The following is a 21,945-nucleotide window of genomic DNA, read 5'->3' as shown; positions in this document are numbered from 1 at the left end:
AAAGGGTGTGCTCATTATCACTTCTTCATATGAGTGGTGTAGTTGATTACTAAAGGACATTCACAGTAATACCATGAAAGAACATGCGTGATATAGTTTGTGTGCCCCTGTGTTTGTTTTTTCTGAGAGCTTTTTCTGAGAGTTTTTAAGCTATGTTCTCTCTTCTCCAGGTAGCAGTAGCACATTTGATATTTACAAATAAGCACAAGTAATTTGCCTTCTTTTCTATTTTGTGCCCTTTAATTGAATCCATGACTTAACCATGTTATCAGCTTTAGATAGAACTTTGCTACGTAAAGGTTTTTGTTGTTGAAAATGCAAGAGGGAGTTTTTCCTCTATCATCGCAGTTTTAATTGTGATACAATGAGGGATTACACGCACTTTAATTCCAGATTTACTGTGCTGCACTTCATGTGCTTTTAGGAAGAATGCATATAGTCGAATCTCAAAGGGTGGTATGAAGCCACGGTCTTACTAAGCTTGACAGTAAACATCTCCTTGAAACACCTGTGTCTGACATTTACACCCAATTTATTCCAATACTTCAAGTGTAACATGCGTTGGTGGACCCATATGCACATAGTACTAGAATCAGCAGCAAGCCTTGTTATGATAACTGGCATCTCTTTTTGATAAAGTCTACTGTGCTTCCACCTCAAAATACATGCCCCATTTCAACTATAGACCATTTTTATTTATGGTAAAAGAATCCTTACCAACGCGAGGAAATGGACCGATGAAGGGAGTTTGAAAATCTTATATTTGAAACTTGTCCAACTTCACCATGAGCATGCACACCTTCGGTAAATAAAAGTTGTCCAACAAAATATTCATGGCCGATAAATAAACTTTGAAAATGAACACTATATCTGCACAAAACATACAACGTAAATGCGGTTAACATGGGGGTTATGGTAGCAATCAGTCGCATACAGCCATTACAAGATTGTTATCGTTATTATTCTCTTGGGGTCTTTGTTCATGGGATACATCATTTAAGGGGGGACGTGGGTTCTAAAAGTTTTTTTTTAATTTTTTTGCTCAATCTTAACCAAACTTCACTACCTAAGCTAGTTTTTCATGCTGATTTCGAATCTCTAGTTTGTTTCGTAATATTTTAAGTGGTTTAGAAAATATGAAGGTCTGAATCTTAATTGCGTACTTCTTACGAGACTTCTTGGCAATTTATTCTTTCTAAATCCAAAAAGTGCATAATCTAAATGCTGGAGACTTGCTGTAGGGGGCGATGCTATTTTTATCCATTTGAAGGCATTTTATAAGCAAGAAAACGGAGGAACACTTATGGTCACTATATTACAATAAATTTCTCTCACTGAAATCTTCAATGATAATTTTTGAAGTGCTGCTAGAGAAATAGAAATAGCATCACCCCCTAGATCATGTCAAGACGAATAAAATGATACCAATTTTGTCGCATTCACTCAAGTTTAACAGGAAAAACCCCCGTAAGGCCGAGTGCAATGTGCAAAAACATCGAACTGAGAAAAACGCGTTTGAAGTTTCTAGCAACTTTAACTTTTGATAAAGTGAAGCTACAGTGATATTAATGACATCATTCTGAAGCTCTATATTATAGGATAAATGGCCCTGCTAAATTTCACTGTACCCACCCAGAATACTGCTCACAGCTTGTTCGAGAACTATAAAAAAGTCATTGACTCAGCATGAGAATTATTATTTTTTAACTTTGTGGTCGTTTCAGTGCCTTGCAAGTGAAAGGAACAAAAAAAATTATGTAATAATGTTGTCCTTGGATAGACAATAGATTTACACAATGTTTAGGTCTACAACCAAGAATATTTATTTTTGCAAAAATTCTCACTATTTGCCATCATGACTGTTTACAGCAGACCAGGGCTGTAAACAGAGTCCCCTGCTGGCTTGTGACGCTTTGAAAGTCTTTCCTTTATTGAAATGCTGTCGAGATGCTCTCTTCGCGATTTTTGCAGCCTGCCCTTGTCCTTCTCAAGGCTGCGACGCACCAAGTTATTGCCAGCGCTGTAGCCCAGCTTCTCAGCAATTTCCACGTTGCTCTTGGTTGTGCCTTGGTTGAAGCGGCTGATGGCTTCGGCAACTGCCCTTTCAATGCTCCGCAAGGATGCATGCTGAGTTTTGGGGGCCTGCTGCAAAATCATAGCGTGCAGGCTCTCACTTGGGTTCTGGGTGATCCCATCGCTGCACCTTTCCAAGAGGGCATTGTCGCTCAGCTGCCTAAACACAGGCTCCAATGCCTCAGTTACAAAATCAGGCAGGCTGTCCTTGTGTGGTGGGGGCTTCTCATTTTTCGCAAGAGCTCTCTGAAATTTGCACCAGGATTCAGGGCCTTCAGGGCAAAGGTCATGCTTTGGTGCTTCATCAGTTGAAGACATGTGGTTCAAAGTTGCTAGAACAGCCTTCTGCATACCTGGAACATCGTTCCTGTGGCTTCTCAATGCGTAGCCATAGTATGAGGTGATCATCTTTTGTCGCGTAAGTCTGCCCTTTCCACCAAGTGAGCCACCTTGAGCTTTTTTTTTTCTCTACAAGGGTACGTAAGGCAGCTCCCATACGCTTGTGTACATGATTTATGCAGTTTTTTTTGGCCACCTTTATGAAGCCGTACACCTCTTTTTCTGTGAGTGCGTGGAATGTCCTGCCGTCGCTGTCCGACAGCATTGTCGTATAACGAAGCTTGTGCTTTTCAAGTGACCACTCAAACAAGCGTAGTGCTGCCTCCACTTTCATCTGGGCAGCATTACAATCAACATTCTTCTGGCACAGAGGGGCATCCTGAATGAGCCAGGCAGAATGTCCTGTTTCTCTTTCTTTGGGTCCTATGGTGCAAGCCAGGCAAAAGGTTGATAGCACGATATGGTCCATCACAAGGCCACTATACAGTCGCCGACCGATTTTTCGGACCTGGCGGGGACCGAAAAAAAGTACGAAAAATCGAACAGTCCGAAAAATTCGTTTTTGCCAAAAATCTGAAGTTTATTGCATCAGGCAGGTTTAAAAAAGTCCTTGATGCTGCCTTGCCTCAAACTACGCTTGGAGGCAATTTGGTTTGCCCGTATTTGCGCCAAGGTGACATCGTCGCTGTAAACGCTCGACAAAATTGTCACCGCGTTGGCGATCTCCGACGGCTGCGGGCGGTCGTCGTTGTCATCCGACGACAACGACGACCGCCATCCGGCGTCGACCGTCATCCAGCGACATCTAGCTGCGAACGTCCACTCTCTATTAGCTTGATTATGGCAGCTTTCTTCTCCATCGTCAGGGTCGTATACTTCCCACGCTTCTTCACACCACCTGGCTCCCGCGATGGCACAGATAGCGGAGCCATGGCACCGAGAACACAAAATTCAATGCCGCAGATAGCCGCTGCGAAGCACACAACGTCTCGACGCTACGCGACACAACACGTGCAGAATGGCGGCTGAAAAAAGCTGCAACGACAATAAAAGAATCCTTCTTTCGCCTCCTCCCCGTGCGATGTGATGACGATAGTGCTGACCGAAGACGAAAAAACGGCATCCATCACCGCGTCTTTTAAAAAGCAAACACGGCCTCCGAAACTTAAAATATAGCGTGCGCATTCCAATCTCGGAGGCAGGAAAGGCATCTGAAGACCAAGCTTAGCCAAGCCGACGGAAAATCCAACATGGCGGCGTCCACAATGGCTTGGGGCGTGGCACAAAACGAGCCATTTAGTCCGAAAAATCGAACTTTCAGGGGCAAATTCGCCCGAAAAATTGGTCGAAACAATGCATTAGCTCTATGGGATCCCTGACGGTGCATTTATGAAGTCCGGAATATCCAACAAGTCCGAATTTTTGGAGTCCGGAAAATCGGTCGGCGACTGTACATCTCAACAATGCAGCCAACACATATATGCGAGCTATGTCCACGCGTAAGCCAGGTGCCGCCATAAATGACGTCGACATTTTTGGGCGGGTTGCCGAACTCCGCATAGAGCTCCTTGACGCGAGCATCGCTCGTCGCTTCGCATTCGGCAGCAGTCGCACAGCAGGCTTCTGTCATTATATTCATGTGGCTTTGGCAACTGTGGTGGTGAAGCCCTCGATGCGAAATACTCATCCCGGCGAAGAAGTCCGATAGAGCCGTTACCCCTTGCCGATACTGTTGATGGCCTTCATGGCACGCATATTAACTTCAAACGGCCTTATTTTGGCGTCGGTCTCGTCGGCTATACGTGGGGACAAAAAACACTCTTCGCAAAAGTCACAACTGCCGCACGTGACTATGAGCTTCGAACACAGCCCGTACTCTTTCTTGGCCTTTGAAATAGTGACGCTTCTGTCACCGCATTCTGTGCACGCGACAATTCCAAATAACGAGCGTATTGCCGCCAGATCAACAATAACAAATTCTGTCCCATTTTCTTTGCCACCATCCTCCAGATCAATATCTAGTAACTCGAACTTACGTTTCGTCGCGCACTGCGATGCGAGTGATACCTTCAAGCCCGCTGCATTTCTCGCGCACTCAGCAAACTCGTCCGCTGAATAAAACGCCATGTCAATGCGGTCTAGGATGCTGCTGGAAGTGCAAGATGACGATCCGACGACGACACAATCCGATGAGGTGCTGCTGCAAGGCACAGGAGAGTGCACCGCTTCGGACACAAGCGGCCGCAGCTGCGTGCCGTCGTCGAAATGCGCCGCTTCGGCGGCATCGGGCGAAATCGGCTGCACGTTGTCGGCTGCTTTCTTCTGGCGGGCGTTGCACGGGCGCCTCCGTTTCTCGCCGTACACTTGGCGCGTCTTCTTCTTTAGACGGGCGTCTCCAATCATGCCGGCAAAAGACGGAAAGTCGGTGCTTCGGTCGCGTAGCGCAAGCAGGCATGTGAGGGAAGCAGACAAACAACGTACGCGAACGGGAACCGGGGGCCGACGAACAATATAAAAAAAAAAGCGCGGGCAACTTATCCGCATCAGCCAATGGGAAGCGAGGAACAGGGGGCTCACCTGGTGCGCGCGCGCTCTGGCCAATCAGCGGCTCGAAAGGGGGCTCGGGAAAAGGGGCAAGGGCAGCCGTTCTGTTTAAGCGACGCCATTTTGAAGGGTGGAAAAATGCGCACAGAGGAATCAGCTTCAAAACAAGCCCAAGATGGCGGCGATCAGCCGACTGCCTCGGCGGCGACGCGCGCGGGAAGTTTGAACGAATTTCACCTGCCGTGGGTAGTTTTGCGGCTCCCGTGGCAACTTCATAATCAATTTTAATCCATTTACAGATCGAATTCAGCGTTCACAATTTGAGGACACATGCTTATAAGTCTAAAAATTTCAAATATCTCATTTTCCCCAAATTGACTTTTTGGCCATTTTTCACCATTCTAAGACCCGCGTCCCCCCTCAAAGGGGTAAATGAACACAGCAAGTACTGGGAAGACTATTTTGACAAAGTGATTGTAGATTTTATTTCTGTAGCACATATTTACATTTTTCAGATGGCTTTCCGTAGGTAGTCGGGAGGTGCTATTGTGTAGTCATTCAGGCTGAACAGCTGCGAGTTCCTAGCCATGTACCTAGAACATAAACAAACGTGTCTTTTTTGCATACATAGAGTAGATGTTGAAAATGAAGGCAGCGCTCCCACGGTGAAATACTACTTTAGTGAACAGTATAATGTAACTCACGGTTTTTTCTCTGTAAATATAAAGTAACGCACTAAAATACTTTCACACACAACTGTGTCATGCAACCATTACACACAGAGACATTTGATAACCTCCTTAGAACAGTTTTTTATAGCGAGAGGCAATGCTAAGCAAGAGACAATGCCAAGCTAAATGTGAGGAGCCATAATGATTTAAAAAGGAGTGCACACGTTTTCAACCTGCACCTGCACTATAGATCTCGAAGCAAAGTAACTGTGTTTGGTAAATTAACCAAACACATTCACGTAGCGATGTATGCTTCACTATTTCAAGGCATTATATGTTTACTGTGGTGACCCAATAGCACCATTTGCATCAATTCTATATTCCTGCGCCTTGCTGCACAAACTCGAGTACTAACTGCGCCAAAGTTGACTAGTTCACCTGTTTACACCGCATCAGATCGTTTAATGCCCAAAATTATTCTTGGCCGTCGCAACAAACACCATTAGAGCTTTTCATAATGTCGCCAATTCACTTTGCTTGCTCCTAAGCGAAGTATCTGTGCTGCTGTGGGTGTCTCAGTTGTTGAAACTTTAGCATGCGGTTGATAGCCTCTCATATTTGTTATAAAACTGGCGATAACACGTCGAAAAGTGACTTTTTTTTTTTCGTTCGCAAGTTATGTGGGGTACCATAACGTATCCACCATGACCAATGGGCAACAGGTATCGGCACTGTGTGCTATCAACAGCCTCTTTACGCAAATTAAGATTCGGCATGAAACATCTTGTTTGTTTTGACAAAGAAAAAAATATTGAGGCCGCTATGTCGTGCTGAGCAACGTTCTTCGGTATGCCTATTGTAAAGTTAAGCCTAAATATTCACGTAGGGTGCGTCTGGCTCTATGTGGTGCAGCTGCCGCTCGCATAAGTCCAAGCGCTTGTTGCACATCTTAATTGCAAAACCGCTGAAATGCGACGGTTAGCCAGTGCACATTGAAATTAACTGAGCCGCAAAGTTAGCCACCTATAAAAAACAAGTGCTCTCATGCATCCTTAACGCCGTTTAAACAATAAAGTGTTTTGTCCTCAGTCGACAAAAAAAAAAAGGCAGTTGCACTGCAAGGGCTGGCTCGTTTGATATCCTATGCAACCGCGCTCGTCGCCCCAGCTTGCGCTGGGGGATCTTCTCAATTTGGACTTTACAGGCTACATGACGGCTGCTGCGAAACCTGTTGAGACTCTATATATTGCTGTCACAATAAAAGGTCAAATAAGTCTCCCCAGCTTGTAAATTTTTCACAGCGATTCCCTCACACTTGACAACTGCGCTTGCAAGCGGGTTCAGCTTGGCCGCCGTTTGTACGTGAATCCAATGTTGATTTCCTTCTCCCCGCTCTCTCCCAAATAAAAGAAAAAAATGGTAGCACTCTTAGCTAACAAGTTTGTTGTCATCTCGCCTGTTCGCAGACACCATAGTTATTCCCCAACCATGTGAGTAGCATGGGCTCACACCCACCCATCGAACCTTGACAGCATATTTAGGTGTAAAATTCGTGAACACGTGGCGTTGCTAAAGCCAACATTTCAACAAACGGATTTGTCTCCTTCATGACTGCCTCGCAGAAATACACCCCCCCCCCCCCCTTCATGTTTAGATGGATCTCTCACCCTGCCCCCTTCGTATGGGCTGTTTTCACTGTGCCAGTTTCATTTTTAGAGTATTTTCTTTTTCTTAATCTGAAAAACTGGAAGTGCTAGGGCTGAAGTTCTTTAAATTAAAAAGAAAATGTCACTCTGTGCTCACACCTCTAACAATTATTGAATACGATGGAGCATCATTCAGGAAAAGTAGTGGTGATTATTTGATGCACTGTCTATGCAATCAATTTCGAACAGTATATTCTTACTTGATCGCGTTTACTTCATTTTCATTGTTTGTTAGACTGCTGGTTTTCTGATTACAGTCTTTTTTTCTTCGGAATGACCTCCTGACACCTGTCATATTGCAGAAGCAGTATGTGGCATGCTTGCCTTGTCACTAACACATGTAACTGTCCTTGTCGCTTTTGCACGGCACGCACGACTTGTGCAGGGCCCATAATGTGACACTTTGATGTAAAGAACCTGATTGATAGGGCAGACTGGTTTTTGGAAACAAAAAGTGACAAAAAAATTCATTTTTTAAAATTGGCAAGTAGTTTTCTCTCTGCCAATTTTGACACACCAGGAAGTGGCAATTTTTTTGTAATGTCATTCTAACTGTCCAGATTCTCGGTGCTGTTAACATGCAGAACCTGCAAAAAAAATGGGGAACCGACTTTAACGCTTCTTTATAATTTGCCGGGACCTATGTTAGAACCTCTGCAACGAATTCATGAGCACCCTTATGAGGATTGCAAAACATGCGCCCCATGATTGTTACTTTTTGAAGAAGCTGTGCATTTTCAGTTTTTTCCGTTTCTTTTTTACGACTGTTCAATTTTGAGGCCTCAATATCTCTGCAGCTAGGAGAGGTACAACAATAATGATTATTGGAATAGAAACTTGTATGTGTGTAGAATGCGAGTATGGGAGCAGAATTTAGAACACAAGCCTTTTTAATTAATTACTCATCAAAATTGTAACACAATTCCAACTGCTTTTGAAAATGGATAGTTTATTTTGCTTTGAAAAGACCAAGGCCCCCCCCCCCAAAAAAAAAACAACTCTTGCGTACTTTCAATCTATAGTCTTTAGTCTATGTTGGCATATCTTGAATATCACTTATAATTAAGCAATTTTTTATCTATGGCTCATAAACAATAGGGGGTGAACTTAAGTTATCTTAGGAACAAGATGAGTGACAGGAAAACTATTTAAATATTTGAAATCAGCAGAAAAAAGTGCATAATCCTGTGCAGTTTGATCAAGATCACTGAAGAAATAAACAAAAATGTTTTAGACCAGTCTGCCCCCTTAATGGCTGCTCTCTATATGTCGCCTGTCTCGGTGCTTACATTGCGGGAGCATTTCTAGTTTGTACACTAATAAGAATATTCACTGAAGATTATTTTTTTTTGCACTGAATGATTCTAAATTACACCTTGTTTGCTCCAAACCTGCTCCGACACACATTTACTCCTACTCCAAATTGTAAACTGGCTGGATCACCACCGTGATAAATATGACAAGACAGAATGAAACTCACTTGAGAAAATCGTGAATCTGATGTAGCAGAAGCTGGACACTCGTCTCGTCCAGCGGGGTATAAGCCAACATGCTGCCAAGCCTGACTGAAATATAGGATAAACTTCCTCCATAAGTTAATATTCCTGCAGCAATAACCACTTCTACAATAAATGCAGAACCTGAACTTTTAATTTGTGAGAGTTGCGAGGAATGTCCAAACTTTTAAGCAAGTTTGTGTGAGCGTATACATATATATATGATTCAAAAAAGTAGTTCTGTGGGTCCGGTGCAAATATAGTTAAGAAATAATGGAGCACACTTACGAAAATTTCATAGTTGTTTACTCTACGTTTCGACCGTGGCACGGCCGAAAAGTAGAGTAAACAACTATCAAATTTTCGCAAGTGTGCTTGTTTATTTCTCAACTATATATATACATATAGTTGACAAGAAAATTTTCAATGGCACTGCCAACAACTGCACAAAAGAAAAAAAAAATGCACAAGTTCACACTTCCAGAGGAGTCACTTTTATCTGACATCCCCTATGAGCTAGTATTAGGCCTCCTTTGAGGGATGGCGCCACGATGCCTGTAGACGCTTTTGCCTGCATTGCAACATGGCTGCATACGTTAGGCAGTGCCCATGGTTTGTCCTACAAAGTGAAACAATGGTGCCCATGCAGAGCAGTGCACAGTGTGGCGTGTCGTAGTGAGGTGGGATGCGTCCTTGCGAACATGCAATACTACTATATGCATTTGAAGATTATTGCTTCTACTATAATTTCCAACCAATACGCTTTATAAGTAGTGATTTTATGATCTGTGTCTATATTGGAGAGCCAGCCACACTTGTGTTACTACCTCAGACAACATGCGACTGTTGATGCACTGTTTGGCTGCTTTGTCGACAAACAGCTCTATTTGCAACAGTTATTCACATAAAAATGCAACTGCTCAGCTAGAAGCAATAAAGGTAAGAAATACTTTCAGGCACAGACAAGCGAAAAGTATTAATTGACTGACTTTATGCAATGGAGCAGTTCCAATTACGTGGCATCAAAATATAGAGAACATAGAAGGCTAACCTAGAATAAAAAGTAAATTAGAACAAATTGCATAAAGGTTCACACTATAATACCCCGAAGAGTTGCTAGTGTCCATGCAGGCTTTTTGAGTGGCGCTTGAGCCACCATGGGAATGATAAAAAGTACAGGCTTCAGATGAATTTCGTTTGCAATGCAACGCTTGTTAAGATTTTCAAAACAAAAGGTTATTACAATATTTTCACTTAAAACTTACTTAAACTAAAACGTATTGCAGAACATTAACATGAACATGTTTTTTAAGTATAGCCTGAACAATTTTAACCATCAGGGTATGCATTGCTCTATAACTGCGCTCCGGATATGGCATCACCAAATAAGGGATTACTTTATTAAATCTCAACACATTTGTTTTTCACTCCGAAGCAAGCATCATCTATTTATATAAACAAAAATACTGCATTGGGCGAGAAACAGTTAACTTATTAACTGCTGCAATGAGAGATGCATTTGCATTGGTAATCTGCCTCCAACACAAACAGAGGCAGAGGAGCGTGACGATGAGTCCATGTCAATTTGCAGCCGATTTGAATGACCTTCAACAAGATGCACTTATCAAAAAACATTAACTGTATGCGATTTACTGCACTGGCATGAGACGCTACATCTATGCATAGCAGTGAGTGCAAAGGACTTTAGTACAGCTGTTGAGCACAACCCGTAAAGCTGCAACGTCACATCAAACCGTGAAACCTAGTGGTCTTCAGCCTGTTTCAACAAAAGCATCATTAATTGAGTGCCTTGCACTGCTCCCGCTACGCAAAAAACAAAACAAACTGCAGAAAAAAAACTGTAGACAGTTTGCTAGCTAATAGATTGATATGTGGGGTTTAACGTCCCAAAACCACTATATAATTATGAGAGATGCTGTAGTGAAGGGCTCCGAAAATTTCGACCACCTGGGGTTCTTCAACGTGCACCCAAACCTGAGCACACGGGTCTAAAACATTTCCGGCTGCGCCAGCTGCATTTCCTGCCGGCTGCGCCATGCCGGCTGGAAATGCAGCTGGCGCAGCCGGATGCCGGCTGCCGGCTGCGAATGCCGGCTGCGCCAGCTGCATTTCCGCCTCCATCGGAAATGCAGCTGGCGCAGCCGGCATTCGATCCCGTGACGTGCGGGTCAGCAGTCGAGTACCTTAGCCACTAGACCATTGCAGCTGGGCTTGCTAGCAAATTCAATCTAATTTGAAGCCTGTGAGCCTGTACTTCCCATCAATACCATGGTGGCTGAATAAGTGCAGCCCCAGTTTCAGCTCAAGGTTATTGTACGAAACTTTATGTGACCTCGAGTCTACTGCTCAGGCATTGCAGAGTAATGCCTCTCAAAAGGGCAACTCACCGAATAGCCTTAGGAGGTGAATGGCACCATATATTTGTGACATAGGAGTGTCCGGCCTTTCACTTAAAACCTGCGTGTACAATAGAACATTAACTCAGGTCACAATGTACAATACCTACTTGGCACATGATTATGGAGCCCAAGCTAACATCACTAAAGAAGTTTATGACATCCAATGTGACACAGTTAAACTCTTATTAAAAGCAATTAGCAATATAAAAGTCATCATTACTCATTTAGCTGCTTTAGCGGCTGTGGTATATTGCTGCAGAGTACTAAATGGTTGCAGGTTCAATTCCCAACCAGTGTGAACAGGTACTTCCCGAGGGGGCAGAATGCAAAATAAATGCATTTGTGAATCTTAGCGCTACATACAGAGCTTTAGTGCAGCTTTGGGAAGTTTAACAGCCAAGTGGAATTAGCTTCCTGCAGTTACTACAGTTGTATAATGCAAAAACCATTACAAATATGAATATATGTGAACAAAAGTCACACAATTTGCACAGAAAAAAAATTGAGGCACTTTTTTACGAATCTAACATACACAGTGAAATATGAAAGTTGTGAATAACGGCAATATTTTGTGTACAAGAGCACATGCTGAATGGCATTTGTGATCCCGGCCTTCCTGTATGTGTTAATGTACTTAATCTTTTTTCGCTTGGTAGTGTTTAAGGTATGCAGATGCAAATGTATACTCACACGTACTGAAAGACGTCTGATATAAGCATTCAGTTTTCTTTAAAAATATGTGCACCGGTGCAGGCCATTACTAAAAGGATGGAAATCCTGCAGACTCAATGGGGTCACAGCGTGGTTGCCCACCAAATTGTGTTCTTCAGTGAAATACAGAAATAGAAAATCTATTGTGCCTATACGTGTATGAAAAATGGCCTGTAGAAATATACTTCATGGCGAAATGAGCCATTGAAGTCACTGGCTATAAAACCAGGCCTACCGTCGGCGACCGCCATTTTGCCATAGCGTGAGTGATGTCAAGTGACACACGGAGGGTAGCTATCGTGTTCTACCCTAGTTTCAGCAGCTGCAAACCGTTCAATTTTTAATGCCAAAATGAAGATAGCTCTAACATTGCCACTGCATGCACAGCTGACCATGAAGCAATATCATTGGCCAAATACAGACGTTTAAAAAAGAAGTGGCTTGTTACGTCATGGCTCGCAAAAACACCACTATTGTCATACTCCTGGGCCACTCGCATGTTTATAAAAATGCTCATTATAAATTAGGTTCTTGACCTACTGCACGGAAATTTCGCCAGCTTGTTTGTGAACACCCAAGTATTGACCTATATGACACAGATTATGAGCGAAAATTCGGTGTCAGGGCCGCTTTAACTAAAGTCAAATCCCCCTACAACGAAATTGATAGGACGTGTGAAAAAATCTGTAGTCGCGGAATTTCGTTGTAGCAAAATTCATCTACAAACCACAAAATTTGGTAAGATTTGACGATGACTCGTCCTTTGGTCCCTTCAAGCGCATGCATTGAACTCTTGCCAACTCAGACGTGCCTGGCCGAGCACTAAGTGAACGTATTTTCTCGCGTATACCCTAATAAAAAAAATATAAAAAATTTTGAGCTGAAGTTGGGGTGCGAATTTCAAGAGAATTTGGGCACGCAAGTGGGCTTCACAGCACGGCTCACGGCAATGTAATGAAGGCAGCCTAGCGTCAATACGCGAGTATTTTTTTCTTCCTCCCGTGGTTTGCGGCCGGGGATGCCAGTTATATGCAGCGGTAGGTTGTACAGAAGAGAATATGATATTCAGACGAGGCGTGCCGAGTGCACATCGCTGCGAACGAGCATGCCAAAGCTTAGCTAGAGACCAACTGATAACTGCAATTAACTGTGATGAACCTGCGCACTACCGTGGCCATAAGTGAACAACAGGAAAGCCACAACGCTTCGTGTTGTCTTATGGCTTTATTGCCTTTAATCTACGGCTCTTTAAACTGCGCACCTTCAGGTCATATTCGTTATCTATCAAGAAGACGATAGCAACCAACCATGCACGGTTTCCTGCGCAGCGGTGCCGGCAAACAATACTAGCTTCGTTTTCAATCTGTGCGCACGTGATTTAAGAACTGCATCATTGCTAACTTTGTTCGCATCGTTAAAGAAATATTGGGTTGAGTTGGTGCGTGTTGACTGCCCGCGTACTTTTGTGGAACGGCCATGATCGCGTTCGACACCACAGCATTTGTGTTTACAGCAATTGCAGCAGAATGCAATCACGCTGGGACTAAGTGCGCGCTGCTCGCGTGTGCGCCTTCATGCGGTGTGGTTGTTATTCCCGATCGCAGGGCTAGTGATGAAGAGCAGTAGTTTAGTTTTGAGCACGACGTCAAAATATATGGCGGGGTTTCTTGGAGATCGCGATTATGCCGCAGCCCATACGTACTTGCATCAGATCTACCGGCAGCATCATGGTGGGTGGGCGAGCTGTCGCAGAGCATCTCAATGACGATAAATTTAGCAGGATGTGCGTGTGGTGGCAAAAAGTGTGTATCTGTTGAAAACACAGTTGTTGCGATACTGCCTTGCTGCACTCTGGGTGTCAGACGTCGAGAAATGGTCGAGTGGAATTTCGCGGCAATCGAGGCAAGCTTCTTTTTATTATGGGGTTGTACTCGGAAAACTTCGTTAAGGGGGGACGCGGCACTTCGGGACCGAAAATCAGCCAAAAAATCGAGTTTTCGCGGACCTTCTTTTCGCGTTCCCGACATCATTGCGCACCTATTTACAAAATTTCATAGCCGAATACCATCAACTTTTATCGTTATTCAACTTTAAAAAAGCGAAAACGGGCGTCCTGCCCTTTAAATTGAGGGCGAATAGCGCAGGTTTCATCTCTACGATACGCGGGAACTACGCGCTCGATCGGCGCCATTTTGGTCTTGTTTCACAGAACGCGTTTTCAGCTGTTTTTTTTATTCAGTAAGCAACATTGAGCGTTTCCCCGGCTCGAAAAACGGGGCCTCAAAGACGAAGAGCCGCACTCACTGCCATTGGCTAAACGGCGCACGTGACTGAAATGGCGCTTTCCGGTTGGCAGGAAGCTCACGGCTTGCGCCTCCATACACGACCCGACGCCATTTTGAAAGGGTTACCGCTGTGACGCCTCGAAATCGGCAGAGCACTCTGAAGCTTCTGATCGTATCGCCATGCCTGGAAACGCAAAAAAGTATCGGACCGTGCACGCATTTGGTCGCAGGAAACGCAAAGGTCGTGGGAGAAAGTCTACGAAGTCATCAGAGCCCTTGGTTGACTCCGACGAACGATGTGTCGACGCTCCGCGGCCGTTCAGCGATGGTGCGACCGAGCGCGTTGCCTCCGACGACGATGACGGTGAAGCGAACTCCGGACGACTACGAATCGACGCCAAGGTGGTGACAAACGCCGAAGTTGAAGAAAATCATGCCCGGGAGAAAGCGACGCTCGACCGGCTTTCATCGGCGCCAGCAACTGCACGGAAAATTGACTTTTTCACCGCGAGTTGTAGCGAGGCAACCGCACAGGACTCGGACCACGCTGCTCCTTATCTGCTTATGCATCTAGATATCCTAAACGCGATAATGGGTGCCTTGTGTTGCAAAGCCTGCCACGGACCGGCTACGATCGTCAGAGGGGATCGGGACTACGGACTTGCCGTGAAAGTGCTAGTGCAGTGTGAAAGGTGCGGCGAGATCGCGAATGAATGGACTTCGCCCCGCGCGAACGGCACGAAAATGTGCAATCCGTTTGAAGTAAATCTTCTCGCTTCGAGGGCGATGGTGGCTACCGGCAACGGCCATACAAAAATGAACGATATTTTCGCAACAATGGGCATCTCACACCGCGGTATGCACCACAAGACGTTTCAGCGGCATTTGAAGAACACGCTGGCACCCGCTGCAACGCGAGCGGCTGAGTCCGCTATGAGCGAATGTGCGGAAAAGGTTAGAACAATTTATGATGACTTGTGCTTCGGCCGCCGGGGCAATATTGCCGTTAGCTACGACGGCACGTGGAAGACGCGAGGCCATTCTTCCCACATCGGCGTGGGCACAGTTATCGAATTATTTAGTGGCTACGTGTTGGACTACGTCGTTCTTTCCAACTTTTGCCTAGGCTGCGAGGTGGGCCCAAAGCCTAGTAGTGAGGGCTATCAAGAATGGAAGGCTAACCACAAATGCCAAAAAAATACGAACAGCAAAGCGGGGCAAATGGAAGTGGAGGCGGCTCTAATTCTATTTCAGAGGTCGCTTGAACGCCATGGCCTGCGCTACACAACTATGCTGTCTGATGGAGACTCTAGGACATTTTGCGCCATACAAGACGCCAAGGTGTATGGTTACATTGACGTGCAGAAGGAAGACTGTATTAATCATGTACAGAAACGGATGGGCACCGCATTGAGAAACCTGGTGCAGAAACAAAAGTGCGATGGGAAAAGAGGCTTTCGTGGGAAAGGCAGGCTCACAGGTGAGCTGATCACCAGGCTGAGCACATATAATGGCCGGGCTCTGAAATCGCATGAAGGTGACGTGGGCGAGATGCAAAAGGCTGTGATGGCCACATACCGCCACGTCACCTCCACTGATGAATGCTCGGACCACAGTCTGTGCCCAGCTGGTGAAACTTCATGGTGTCGGCACAATACCGCAAAAGCAAAGGGTGAGCCCGACCCCAGGCATGCCTACAATCTACCGAAAGACGTGGCAGAGGCATTACTACCGGTTTATACCCAGCTTTTGGAAAGAGCCCTGCTTCAGAGGTGCGAACGCGGCAAAACGCAGAACTCCAACGAGAGCCTACATTCGGTAATCTGGAGTTTGGCCCCCAAGGAGCACCATGCGTCCCTGTTCGCTGTTGAAGCAGCTGTTGCAGAAGCAGTGCTGCGCTTCAACACGGGCAATTTGAATTCTGCAACGGCAATCTTAGGTGAAATGGACATGAATGCGACAAGTACTGGTGCCAGGAGAGCGAGAGAAAGAGACCACCGTCGCAGCATTGTCTCCAACAAGAAAAGAACAGCCTCATTGGAACTCCGGAAGCTAGTGAAGAGGAGGCATGAGCACAGAATGCATTCAGACTATGCTTCTGGTGCGTTTTGAGGTTGTCTTGTTGCATCTTCTGCAATAAAAATGTGTGCCCACGTTTTTTCTCGATTTCTCAAAACGACAATTTTCATGTGCTTCCCATTATGCCGGAGCAATATCTCTTGTTCTATCTGGGTTATCATTACGATTTCTTTTTTGTTTCGAAGATAAATGCAGGGGATGTGTCGTAAAGTAAGTTTTATTGTAATAATGTTTGGAGAAAATTCTCTAAATGGATCTTTTGTTTCAAGTGTAGATGGGGAAATTTTTTCATGTCATATTCAACATCCCACAACTTTGCTTCGAAATAGCCCAGAACAATGATTTATACTTTATTGCACACTGTGAACATACCGAATTGGTTCTATAGGTTGCACATCAATATCCAAGTTACAGTTAATTAGATAATTAGGCCTTAATTGAAAAAGTCGCAGTTCATTATATCTTTAAAACTAATTGTCACAGCAAAAAAAGAATTAGATTTTTGAAATCAGCAGTAAAATCTACAAAGGCTCTCCAAATTTGACTGAGGTACTCGCAAAAATAAAAGAGTTTTTGGAAGGTGTAGCATCCCCCCTTAAAACAGAAATATCCAGGAAAGGTATTCGTTAGATGAGCCATTTTTAACTGCTTTCTATGGGTAGCTGATGGGGAATCGACAAATCATTCATTATGGCGGAAATTTCTTAGTAGCGGAATTCATTATAGAGAGATTCGACTGTGATACTGCTCCAGTTGGTTCTTAAACGCGCATTCTAGCATCCAGAGTCGTCCCTCACCAAACTCAAACACAGCACAAGAATAAAGATGTCAGTAATAAAAATTAGGGTTTCAGCTGTAATTGAACCCAGGAATCCAGCATAGTAAAGCATTCTACCACAGTGTGCTGTTCCAAAGTGCTTTTCATGAGAAAAACCAAACAGAGGAGTCATTTCAGAAGTCTTGCTAGTAGCTTGACAGGTCTATAAATATTTGATGTCCGCAAAACAAATACATCCTGGTAATGAAGATGTCTATATCTAGTGCACACCATTCAGGCACTTCTGATTGTGTGGAAATGTGTTGAACTACTACAGTCAGACTCAACCCTGCCTTTTTCAGCAGCTTTCTTGCTTGGGTGCCTCAATGATAACAATTTGTTCCATGCCGTAATATCACTGATTGTGCATTTCACTGACAAAGAAATTCAGATTTTCTTAAAAGTGGCAGTTGCTATGGTAATGCACTTTGTTTTGAAGTTGCACCATCCCGCCGCCAGCTGACTGGTGCACACAAGGCATTGTCACTTTACCTGGTCAATTGCATCCCGCAAGGGTCCCCACTTAAAGTACTATATATCTTACAGTGTGGGCAAACATATTCCACCTAATAAACTTTGATCCCTCAGGGTAAGATAGCCGAGTAGCACTATTTTAAGACAAGCCATCTACAAATTCTATCATTGGTGACCAAACTTACATCAGCATACTGAGGACGTTCAAACTTGTACAAAAGTTGGCTTCCTAGTGTCACATTAAAGTATTCCTTGAGTCCATTTGTCACCTCGATGACGATACTCTCCCTGTGTAAAGAGAAATATTGGCTTTTTTACCTTTTTTTGCAGTTTCCTACAGAAGAAATCATAAGTAGAGCAATACAGACTCTAAAGGAACTTTTTCAGTAACGATGCTTCAAGCAACAGTAAACACAAGAAAGTGCCACTGAATGCAACTTCTTTTGAAAAAAAAAATGAGAGAAAGAAATCCAGGTGCGCTCGCTCTGTCAGGACAAAGGGGGCTAGCGAAGCTTAGAGTGTGTGTGTGTACCAAAAGTACTACTTTTCTTCACTTCTTTTCAACACATTGTGCAATGGTTCCTCCCAACTGTTTCCTTCCTCCATGCTGGGAATTGAACTTTCATCCACGTACTTAGCAGCACAGCACTTTAGTTGCCACAAGCAACAAAAACGGTCATGTGTGTGCGCCCACGCAACAATGAAATTTAACAATGTGAAAGGACAAGTCACCTCACCAAAGATCAGATTGCTATATTAGAAATGGCTGGTCACTGACAAGCCGGTGCAACTTCAAAGGCCTCATTTCTTTGCCCTCATGGATGCCTGGTTACTTGCATAAAACCCAAAAAACTATGAGTTATCAAAGCTTCACTTTGAGTTTTTAAAAAATGTTCCAATAGTACAGCTACATTCCATTTATTGAAGCCCTCCTCATGCATAGACAAGCTGCATAAATACCAGCACCAGTGTAAAAAGCCCCGAATTATTCAAGCAGCAATGGCCTGAGCTGCAACTAAGCATGAAAAAAAGTTTAAAAACACGCAAGGACGCAGTGCTTGTGCGAGTTAAAAGAAGTATGAAGGTGATATAGAGGTTTCATTTCAATGTGAACTTTTTGTGTAATCCACGTGGCATGCATGCCAACCAAACCCACGATAATGCTCTAGCACAATGGTAACCAATGGATGCTTCCTGCACATATGTACTGATGGCACTGCAAATGGATTCTTTTTTGCAACTTGTCTATTTCACTGCGGATCTAGAAACAAGCACCTTGAAGTTCACAAGCTTCATTGAACAGAATAGGGACGTGCCTGTAAGCTGGCTAGCTTCTATTTCAAGATTACAGTATGTATGCATAGTAAAACATCAGTGTTACAATCACAGCTTGTACCAATTTCGGAGTGGTACGAATTTTCCTGTGGTCCCAGTTAAGGCTTATTAACCTGCAATGTAATGAAGTAGGGTTGTTAACTGATTTTTACCCTGCGAAGTTTGATTCGAACATATGCTAGCATGCAGGTACAAAGGGGTGCTGCCCGCGTGGTCGAGGAATGTATGCGGCAATCGCAATGTGAGGGTGTGGGAAACGGAAGTGCGGGCTTGTGCAGTACGTTGTAGTCTCCAAGATCACGAGTGCGAATCTTGGAGGAGTAAATGTGCCTTTGCATTTAGATTACAGATTGCGCTAGCATTGTTTTTTTTTTCTTTTTCTTTTTTTAAATTTGTCAATTAGGGCTGCTATGCTCGATGCAACGTCATTGTACTACTGCGTTCACACACGCCTGTCGATGCAAGCCATGACCTTAAAATCAGACATCCTACGAAAGGTGAACAAGGACAGAAAGAAAAAGTGGATTTGCTTGGTGAAGTAGTTAGGCCTTGAAACATCAATGTGCTTCATTGTTGGGAACGCGCACACCTGCCAGCTTTCCGATTTGCACGGGACACTCTTGACAAACTTTCCGATCGTGCAGGGACGGCCGCCAATCTCCCGAAAAACATCTCCAATGCCACCATAAGAAGTAGGGGTATTTTGTGAAAAATCCTTGCGACATGTGCTCATAAATAACACGGTACGCCATGGCTATTCGCATTCATATTGTTGCTTTCAAGGCCCACTGGCATCTCTCAATTTCAACCTGTTGCAGCAATGTAGTTTTCCGTCACTGAATGAACACTTGCGAAACCACTTTAGCACGTAACCAATGATAACACACCCCACGGTAAAATGTAACGCCTTTGCCGGTCAGTATTTTTTTTCTTTTTAGTTTCAAACGAATAGTAGTGCTACATACAGGCACGTGTTAACCTTTCATCACACACACGGGTGGATACAAGTTTTTGCGAAAAGGAATCAGCTTCTGGGAGAACCTGTAATGTACTCTTATTTGAGCGTACACTGAAAGAAAAATTTTAGGACCCTTAAGCTTTGCCTTCAAGAGTTGAACGCAACAGCGTTATCCTGTACCGAGTGCATACTTCAACCAGTTAATGCATACTTCTTATTGCATGATGTTACTACAAAAGTTTCAATTGTGGATGAATACATTGTAATTGATAAGGATAAAAGTGGCTTGAGTCAGTGAAGTTTTTGCATATGGCTGCATTCTGTGTAATGGGTGGCACACTTTGAACCACAAGCAATTATGCATGTCAAATGTTTTCGAACTTGCTATGCACCACAACGTGTACTTAAGAGAATACGCACACTAACTTGTGTGCCTTTTGTAATGGGTGGCCGGCTTTAAACCACGAAGCCGTTAAAATAATCACATGCTCTGATGCCCAATGGCAATGTATGCTTGTATCATGCAATATTACTGCAATATTATCTCTTGTATTGTGAAGGCCGTATACAGACCTCCCGTGTTTGTGAACAATTTAAGTTATTTTCACTGCATTTTCAAGCAGCGGAAGTTGTTTTCACTGTATTTCCAAGCAGATGCGTATCTGTGATGTAGAACACCTGCTTGCCATACAAAGCGCCAGACTTCAATCCTTACTCGGACCCGATAATTTCTTTCTTGATTTTGCGGTCACGGACAAGATTATTATTTTTTACTCACAAGCAATGATACCGGCACGGACACTGGAATTTTCGCAAAATGAGCTCTTGAACTAAATCTTGTTATATGTAAAGGGAGGGCAGTCCAGGCCACCCCTATGAACTTGGTAGTTATAGCACATGAATGCTTGAAAAATATGCAGTTATTGATAAACAACTACCTTGTTAAACTCCAGAATAAAAAAATGGACCACGAACAATGCACTCAATCACTCGGTTCACTGAGAATCGATGATGTGCATGAGCTACCCGACAAACATCTATAATTGTTATCACAATATAATAAAACACAGTAATATTGTCAAAAGCAGTGGAAGCATGTGCAAGTAGCCCCAATGCAGCTTTGAAGCTCGTACACAAAGCCGGTTTGTCAGTGCCTGCAAGCACACAGCCCGAACACCGTCCAGTTTCTGCATGACACAAAAGAGTGATCTCTTACTAGTGCCGATGCTTTCACATACCACATCTATTACGAACAGCGAACGTAAACACCCTGTTAGCCGTAAGCAGTGGCTGGAACAATGGAATGATTTGGCGCTTCTCGTCCCCGCGAAGAAATGACATGGAGGTTATTTGCGAGCAAACCGTATTTCAAGCATCCCAGTATTATCTATCTGAACAAGACTGCACACGAAAATGTGTTGGCATTGCAGTTTTTTACAGCCGCCACATGTCGATGCGTATGCTCTGTATGTGTTCGTGCGGAGTGTGAGCACATATGGAGTGGAAATGCGCATGGCGGCCGCTAGATGGCAGCAAATTTTGCATAATGTCTTCACAGGGCAGTCAATAGAGAAACGAGCTACAGGCAAATAGAGTTATACACCACAGGTAAGCTAAAGTTAGGTTACTCACTTCTTAGATGAAATTCCTTGTACTGACGTCGCCTGTTTCACATAATCCGTGAGAATACGGTCCACAGTGACATTGCAGGGAAGCTGTACAAGCTGCATGCAAACACAGCAATCGCACATTTAAAATCAGAACACCAATTACAAAAAAAAAAAAAAAAATCAAAGCATAGTTCATCAATTATTGATATTCATATGTGGGGCTTACTGTCCCAAAACAACCATATGATTATGAGAGACGCCGTAAAGGAGAGCTTCCGAAAATTCCACCACCTGGGGTTCCTTAATGTCCGCCCAAATCTGAGCACACGGGCCTACAGCATTTTTGCCTCTATCGAAAATGGAGCTGCTGCAGCCGGGATTCAATCCCGCGACCTGGTCAGCAGCCGAGTACCTTAGCCACTAGACC

The 21,945-nt window shown here is 44.0% G+C and overlaps 1 protein-coding gene across 4 annotated transcripts in view; it reads right to left on the bottom strand.

Annotated features, from left to right (window-relative positions):
- Positions 1-673: 673 nt before the first annotated feature.
- The window catches only part of LOC119176606 (mortality factor 4-like protein 1), a 34,207-nt gene continuing 12,935 nt past the window's right edge, over positions 674-21,945 (bottom strand). The window contains exons 8-13 of one of the 4 annotated variants that reach the window (XR_012886610.1): positions 21,541-21,632; positions 17,801-17,903; positions 11,238-11,307; positions 8,814-8,894; positions 5,463-5,549; positions 674-870 (exon numbers count right to left, since the gene is read on the bottom strand). Coding sequence is in view for 3 of the 4 variants with exons in the window: in XM_075876163.1 (XP_075732278.1) it covers positions 5,468-5,549; positions 8,814-8,898; positions 11,238-11,307; positions 17,801-17,903; positions 21,541-21,632 (432 nt within the window). In the remaining variant the exon portion in view is untranslated. Of the gene's footprint in view, positions 871-5,416; positions 5,550-8,813; positions 8,899-11,237; positions 11,308-17,800; positions 17,904-21,540; positions 21,633-21,945 lie in introns of those variants that run through there. The other 3 variants (XM_075876163.1, XM_075876162.1, XM_075876164.1) reach the window with 3 other exon arrangements.

The sequence above is a fragment of the Rhipicephalus microplus genome, chromosome X (genome assembly GCF_043290135.1).
Source record: "Rhipicephalus microplus isolate Deutch F79 chromosome X, USDA_Rmic, whole genome shotgun sequence".
NCBI classification, from domain to species: domain Eukaryota; kingdom Metazoa; phylum Arthropoda; class Arachnida; order Ixodida; family Ixodidae; genus Rhipicephalus; species Rhipicephalus microplus.
The sequence above is the reverse complement of the archived record's forward strand: the minus strand, read 5'-3'. Positions and strand labels throughout refer to the sequence as shown.